At 40.7% G+C, this 8,079-nt stretch overlaps 1 protein-coding gene across 1 annotated transcript in view; it reads left to right on the top strand.

Moving 5' to 3' along the window:
* Positions 1-890: 890 nt before the first annotated feature.
* Positions 891-8,079, top strand: part of epha6 (eph receptor A6) — a 163,872-nt gene continuing 156,683 nt past the window's right edge. The window contains exon 1 of the mRNA XM_061054156.1: positions 891-1,543. Within this exon, the coding sequence (XP_060910139.1) occupies positions 1,465-1,543 (79 nt within the window). The 5' untranslated portion in view covers positions 891-1,464. The remainder of the gene's footprint in view (positions 1,544-8,079) is intronic.

The following is an 8,079-nucleotide window of genomic DNA, read 5'->3' as shown; positions in this document are numbered from 1 at the left end:
AATCTTGGCTGACATTGGCGGCTTGGCAAGCAGAGAAGCTTACTGTTGCACTGCTAATTGGTGGATCTGAAGCTACCTTTCTACTGAGACAAGGTTTGATGGTCGGACATGCTGAATGATGGATTTTACACAATAATGGTTATTCAAATGTTAATATCTGTAAAATGTGACCTTTATACATCTTTAAAAAAAACTGGAATAAATAACCATCTTGTGTTCAGCGTTTGAGAACAGTTTACAGATGCATATTATCATAGGCCTGATTGATGGGGCTTGATGGAAATAGAAAATCCATCCTTAAAATATTGGGTTAGGATGTTATTGTGATTGTCCCTTGGTATGTGTCAGTTAGGTGACTTGCAATGAAATTGAAATCAAATGTTTTACACATAATGATATATTTAATATCCATTATTCACTTAGAAAGGGTATCCAAAGATTTGTCCCCAGATTAGTCTGCCGAAGTCCAGATTTACTGCTTCAATGTAAATTCTAAATTCCCTATTAAAGGGCTGGAAAGAGGCTCAAATTAAGGAGCAACAACATATTACAGTAAATGTTCTGTTTTTATGGTTCATTTAATTCAATTCACAGGGTCACCAGCGAGTACTATGCGAATAGGCATCATTTAATTCACCAAACCATGTGCAAGAAGTGATAACTATTTATTATGATTAGCACTAAAATATGAAACAAGGGAATGTCCAAACGAGATTTTACCTGTTCAGAATAAAGTCACGGAACGACACGGCTCTATTTATGCATTTTGAAGTCCTTGAGGAAAAACTTGGGAAGCCCTGCACTTGAACCAATGAGAAAACACACACACACACACACACGCACACACGCCATTGCCTTGTCAGCTAACCCCCTCTAGTGCCGAGCATCCTGCACAGATGCGCACAGTTTCCCTCTGAAGCCGCCGCTTCACTTTCTCCTCCGCTGCATCCCGATCATTTCTCCATCCACCTCCCCCGTTCTCTGCTGCAGCGGATCGGACTGGAGACAGGAGCTGAGAGTTCAAGCCGCACTGCCGAACCAACACCAGGAATTCCTAAGCCTGTCACGACTACGTGCGCCAAGTGGACGCACTTCTTTTGACAAAAACATATTTTTGTGCAGCTTCAAAACAATGCAATATTGGCGACTGAAGTCCGTGGGAAATTAACAAAGTTGTTGGAGCTAAAGCTTCTTACTCTGTCTGTACATTTGCTTTAACTTCTAATATTTTTTGCTGCTTCCCCCAAAATTTCTCCGCTCCGCGCAGTCGCCACCGCTGCCTCCAGGTGAGAGATGGATCTCCTCTTGTTCCCTCAGCCGGCAGTTCTCTACAACCCGGACCAAATGTAAGGACCAGGACCAGCGGATCGCTGCTTGTGGAGGATCCAGTCGCACTCTCTCTGACCCCCGTTACCTCTCGGCTAGAAGTACCTGATAAAGCCGGGGATAGATGTAGCAGCAGACATGAGTTTTGGAAACAGATTTTTCCTCGTTTCACTCTTTCTTGGAATTTTTCTCTCTCGCTACAGCCATTGCAACCAAGGTGAGTCTATACCTGACAGTATGATTTCTCTGGCACTGCTTTCCAACTTATTTCTCATTTTGTGACTTTGACAGTGTCCACTTAAGGATACCGCACTAATATTGCTGTAAGAAGTAAGACACTTCCAAATGCAACCTTAAAACGAGTATCCATATGCCAGTTTGAGTTGGCTAATCGAAAAAAAATGGTCATTCACTACAAATATTAATGCGCAAAAATTGTAACATCAAATGTGACGTTTTTTGTCTTTGTTTACAGCAAAGCACAGGACACACATTCTAGTTAAATAACATAGGATATCATTTCTACCATTTCTGAATAGAAACTTGTTTTTATTTCTCATTTATGTCAGTTTAAATTCGGATGTATTTAGCTGGTTGTTTCCACAGAAATGCACCGAGACAGACTCCAGCCCAAGGTTTAAAGTTGTATTTCTCATAAAAGTTGAACAGATTTCCTCAACTTATCTCTGTGTGCAAACCCTGGCTCAGATATTAAAAAAGAAAAAACAGGCTTTACGGAAATCAGTTGCGCAAGTGTCAACCCCTGAGGCTGCTTTAATTACACATTCTCTATACACACAAGCACAGACAGACACATCAGCCACAGATTGAATCATTAAGTGGGTGACAGAGAAAGCGCGTGTGCTTGTCTGCCTGAAGCGTGTGTGAGTGCAAATGTGCAAGTTTGTTTTTGTGCAGTTGCTGTGCGTTTTGTGCAGTGCATTTTAGGGACAAACAATTAGAGGTTATGATTAGAAAAATACCACATTCTTTAATTGAGAGTGTGTCTGTGTTTGTTTGCACTTTACGTTTATTATTCAGTTAAATGCACATGCCTGACAACTGTTTTGTGCGGTATACTGGTGCGTGTATGTTGTGTACAGTGTGAAACAGTGAGTTGTCCAATGCATGTCTTACTGTGTTCCTCCATGTGCATTTATGTTGCATAAGCTGGCAATAAGTGTTTGTGTGGAGGAATGGCCACAGATTATCTTTGTGTGTGTAAGGCCATAGCTCCACGTGCATACACGCAGCTGCAGCATCCATGTGGTTTAAAATAGCTTTATTGATTGTGCAGGACACAGAGGGATCTGCCCCCCAGGTTATATTTTATTGTTCTCGCAGTTCAATAAGAGCGATGCTACTCCCTGTACTCAGAGACAGATGCTACATAACAGGCTCACTCTGTGTTTTTCTCCGCCACAGATTGAATGATTGAGCTGATGCCTGCTTTGAATCAGACTTTAGTCTCTCATATTGACTGGTCTGGGACCTCAGCGGTCCGATTGCCGTCGTTGTCTACCACAGAGCGCTGCAGCTCAGAATGGTAAAGCTGAAAATAACTGAGATCACATCGAAAGGGACCTGCTGAGGTTTCAGTGGTACCTTAATAGCTCAATGATGCAACCCAATTTGTCTCTTAGATTATTTCAAAATATTTCAAGGCTTTGCTTGTTTTGCACATTGGGGTTTGAATCATTGCTAAAGAGGCTCTAATCTTTGCAAATTTCCTCCTAATTTCCATTGAGATCCAGTTCATCCTTAATGTCCTGCTCAGGCGCAGTACAAATGTGATAGATTGGAAGGCTTTGGACAAGACCCTAAAGCATTACACACAGATATTTTAGTCAAGCTCGAGGCTTCTAAACACAATCAAACGCCAGAGATTGGGGATTTGGCAAAAGAAATAAAAAATAAACGGACGAGACGTCAGCTGTTAGAAGAACAAAGAAACCAATCACCTTTTGCTTGACTCGCCTTTGTGCTTTCTCTCCGAGCAACATAGCAGACAATCCCTCGTATCAACCCAGCTGGGATCACAGACAGTTATTAACAAAGCTCTATACTCTCTCACTGCCAGGTTGGAACAAGCCTTTTTTCCCCATCAATACATCTCGTTCAATTATCTTTGCTTCCCCCCCTTTTCCCTCTCTTGTGAAGTTAATGTTATATTTATTATAATGAACATTCAAAAATCTTATTCGCTAACCTGATTCCTTGAGCTCTTGTAGAATAACCCTGTGCAGGAGATCGCTTATACCCAGGAAAAAGGAAGATGATGTCTTTGTTTCATACTTCTGACAATTTTGGGATTGTTTTTCTTGACGGAGAGATTCAGCCAGGGAAAATCATAAGAGCAAATCCCCCCTGAGTCGAATGAAAGCACCACATGTAAATTTAAGTTGGTCAATGCATCTCACTGAGACACTGCTGGATGTTTGAAAGTTTGAAGGCAGCCACAAGCATGGAGAAGAAATCTGGGCTGTTACACTTAGAGACTGCGGGTCTCAAAGGAGTCTGGCTGTGAAATCATCATGAAAATAATGCAACCCTTTGCATGGATTTATGTGGATGGCTGATCAAAGCTTTTACTCTCTCTGGTGCCCCCCACAGAGCAGCAATATCACCAACACCGCTTTGGATGAAGGAGGAATACAAAGAGTTCAGCAGTGTGCTGTCAATCAATCAGCTGATACAGAGCAGCCGAAAAAAATGTTGACTCTGCAACTTTTGCCAGCCACGGTGTTTTTAGAGGTTTCACCATTTGTGCATGTGAATCAGTATTATCAGGACAATCATTTTCAACATGCAGGCTGGGGTTGTGACAGATAATTCAATTTATCATTTTTTTCATGAGAGATGAGTTCTTATATTTTCCTTCATATATGGAGACAGATATACAGTGTAAGACATGCTGCTATTTTTAGTCAGTGGTGTAGTGGTGTCTTAATAAGTGGGTATACTGTTCTCTTAGTTTTTCCTGCAACTGTTTTTTAAGTGGCCCGTCCAGCGGGGAATAAACGGCCTCTGTTATAAACAGTGACATGTGAGACTACTCCTGCATATTAAGTTAGTGTGTACTAGTTAGAAACAGATTAGGGAGGGTAATCCCTTCATCATAAATGCTGCATACTGAATATTGTCAATCAATTATTGGTGGGATTCAGAGGGGTTTTGGAAGTGCATATACCCCATGAAGACCGAAAAATAAGTGGGTGTACTCCGTATATCTGCGTACAGCATGCACTACACCACTGCTTGTAGTAAAAGGTAATTAGACAAAAGTCCTTTCCGCTTACATTTCGAGACATTAATTTTAGGGGAGCCTGGAAGGTGTTCCTTTGATAATTATTCATTAATTTGATTGAATCTCAGCTTTAAGCTGAAGATCAACTTTATACTTTAAACACTTAACAAAAATAGCCTTTTCATCAAAAGCCATTTGTGATCAAGCAAATCAGTGACATCAATTTGCAGTCTGAAACACGGTAAAGGCTGCTAGCAGCCTGCATACGTCTGAGGACTGTGTGGAAGGACAAAGACTGGATGTTATTTGACATTTGGACAGGGCTCTTTTTGTCTTTCTTCTGACTCACAAAGGAGGGATTTCACCCCTCTGCCATCTGTATTCTTCGACCGAGTTTGAGGACTTAAGGTTATTCTCAGTATAGCTCCAGCAGACTTCAGCTGAGTAGGGTGAAATGGGTGTAGTTTTTACAGGACTGTAAAGTTATTGGTTAAGTGTGTGCACCCCGTGTGGTCCTCCAGACGGGCTCAAATCCGACCTGTGGCTCCTACATGTCATTTACTCTCACCTATCTGACTCTGTGACTGTTCTATCTATACAATAAATGTGCAATGTATATAAAAAAAGAAGTATTCATATGATAAAGGATCTTTTAATGGTTATCAAGCAACATTGATTGCAGGCTCGTCACTAATGTCACTTTAGGTGTCTAGCCTCTGAGAGCTTATTGAAAACTCCTGTTGGCTAAAAATGCCACGTTCTCACACCTCATAACACAACAGCACTACTTAAGTGCTAATTGGTATTGTCGAATGTTTGATCTTGGTTAAGTGTGGAGACCTGTTGACAGTCCTGTCATGCCTGTGAGATGTCCTCAGCCATGGATAGATTTCCATTTCACAGCATATCATCCCAACACTTTGTTTACACCACTAAATGACAGTGTGCAATCCTCACTGATACACTCACCAAATCAATTTGAACACAAGTCTCTGTTCATCAAATGCTGCTGTTTGTCTCTTAACAAGACTCACTGTTTAACAGAATGGGTATGTAGGGAGCTCACAATTAAAAGGTTTTGTTTGTTTTTAGGAGTTAGGCTTTTTTTCTGCCGTTGTTTAACCACTGGTGCTCTACTGAATACTAAAATGTTTCATTTATCTTTCAACGCAACACAAACCAGGGTCCTGCAAAAACAACATGGTTAGTAAGATTTACCATCACAGCATACTCAAATATCTCCAAGTTAAACATCTCTTGCACTGGGGTGGCTGTGGTTCAGCGGTAGATAAGATTATTGCAAGGTCGGTGGTTTGATCCCAGCTCCTGCAGTCGACTTGTGAAAGTGTCCTTGGGCAATACACTGAACCTCAAAATTGATCCTGAGTTCAGAGTGTGGATATTAAAGGGGTTATTATAGTTGGAAAATTGCACACACTTCTTTGCCATAAGTGTATGAATGTGTGTTTGAATTGGTGAATGTGGCATGTAGTGTAGAAGCACTTTGAGTGGTCAGAAGACTAGAAGCGCTATAGTGAAGTTCATTTACCATCTTCATGGCATGACTCTCAAAATCCCTCAAATTCACCCAACCAGCCAAAATTATGAATATTTAAAGAGCCACAAAATAGCTTTAACAAAGTTTTTTTGTAAGTTAACTTGCTGTTATTGAACACAGAAATAATTTATGCACCTGTAGACAGCCTCTGTATGTCTGAGAGCTCGAATGACTCCCAGCGTAATTTGCATAAGGTAACGCTGAATGAGAATGTCTTTGTCTCTGTCGTTATTTTGAGGTGTTTGTGTGGCCTGTGTGTGGGTTGTAGGCCAGACAGGAGATGTCATCATTCTACTGGAGCACAGGTATTTATGAGCTAGCCAGCTCATGGTCTATTTATAGCTAACCAGTGGAGGTCCCAAAGGACCCTCAGCTCCAGGCAAGGTTTGTGGGTGCCTCGCTGAGAGATAACTTTATGGAGGGATAGAGACACAGAGAGTGAATAGATGGTCTAGTACACACAGGCAGTTATAGTGTACACAGGCAGGTACACTGCGTAGTTCTCATTTGCCCAAATCCAGAAGGGACACACACAGTAAAACTGCACACACATACTAACATGAGCACACACACCTACACTCACATTTATAAAACAGTTATCTAGAAACTTTGTATGTATTTTTTAAAGGTTCTTTTTATTACTATTGTTTTTAAGTTGATATAACAGCTGCGTGGTGAAGTACCAAAAAAACAAATGTTTTTAGGGATACTATGTGTGTATTGCTGATGTTGAACGGTCATACCTGTAACTGCCATTATGTCACTTAAGGATGGTGTCATCAACCCCAGAGCTTACATGAGATGCATGTTTTTTTTGTTTTAAACAACCAAGCACAATCAATTTCTTTGTTTGTCATTTTTCAAGTATGAGGCTTTGCATGCATTTTGTAATGTGTGATTCAAATGCACATCATCATAAAACCTCGTCATAACACTCTTTTCTTTGTTCTTTTTAAGTTAGAAACACAAAAGTTTTGACCCAACAGTCCAACGTTCTCAGCTGGATAATTTTCCACCCTGCCTTTCAGTGCATATCAGCTGTTCTTTATTTATGGCAAACTGAAGTGTGAAACCACTCAGTGCACTGAGCAACACGGCCAACTCTCAGTAATTATGCATCCTCCAGGGACTGTGCTGCTAACCTGCCCGCAGTAGTTTAATAGTGGCTATTAACACCACTGGCAACTGCCAGCTCCTTTGGCAAGGCATTGGCCCCGACATGGCACAGACCAAGTGTTGATAGGTGATAAACATCACACAGAGACACTGGAAATGACCCAAATCTATTCAACACAGAGTTCCTGTGAAGCTAAGCTAGCAGAGCAGAGAGGACAGGCTGGAGAGAAGAGAATGAAATGATCAGCATGATGCCTCTTGCTGGGATGGCAGGATGGTAAATCAATAAAAAAAAAAAGAAAGAGGCTATTTTCTCTTATGAAACATTGTTAATTTTTCTCGGCTTTCCTCTGAATATGTAACACAGCAGATTTCATTAAATTCGTTGCTTCTGATATTTTATTAAACTCAGTGTCTGGTTAAGTGTTTGTAATATTAGGTTATGATCCTGAGGGATAAATCCACAGTGGTCAGACAAGAGAGGAGCACTAACTGCTGAAACTCAATCGTTCTCAAGAAAAAACAAGAGGAGGAACATGTTTTATTTTCCTTCAACTTATAGTGAAGTGTATGTTCACTGCAATATGGGGGGTTCACAGGTTATTAAACCATTCTGTAATTCAATCGTTGACCCTGAAGGTTATAATCTTATTCTAACAAGGCATCATAAAGAAAAGCATTTTTTTTAAACATTGTGTCACATGCAGAAACCTTAAAACACATTGACCCAAGAGAACAATGTTCAAGCCAAAGTTTTAACAAGACGATCGTAAAAAAGAGTAATACTACATGTCGCAGTGATACCGAAGCTTTGAAGTTTGTACATTATGTG

Source organism: Labrus mixtus, chromosome 13, assembly GCF_963584025.1.
Source record: "Labrus mixtus chromosome 13, fLabMix1.1, whole genome shotgun sequence".
NCBI lineage: Eukaryota > Metazoa > Chordata > Actinopteri > Labriformes > Labridae > Labrus > Labrus mixtus.
Note: the sequence above shows the minus strand (reverse complement) of the source record. Positions and strands in the feature narration are given on the sequence as shown.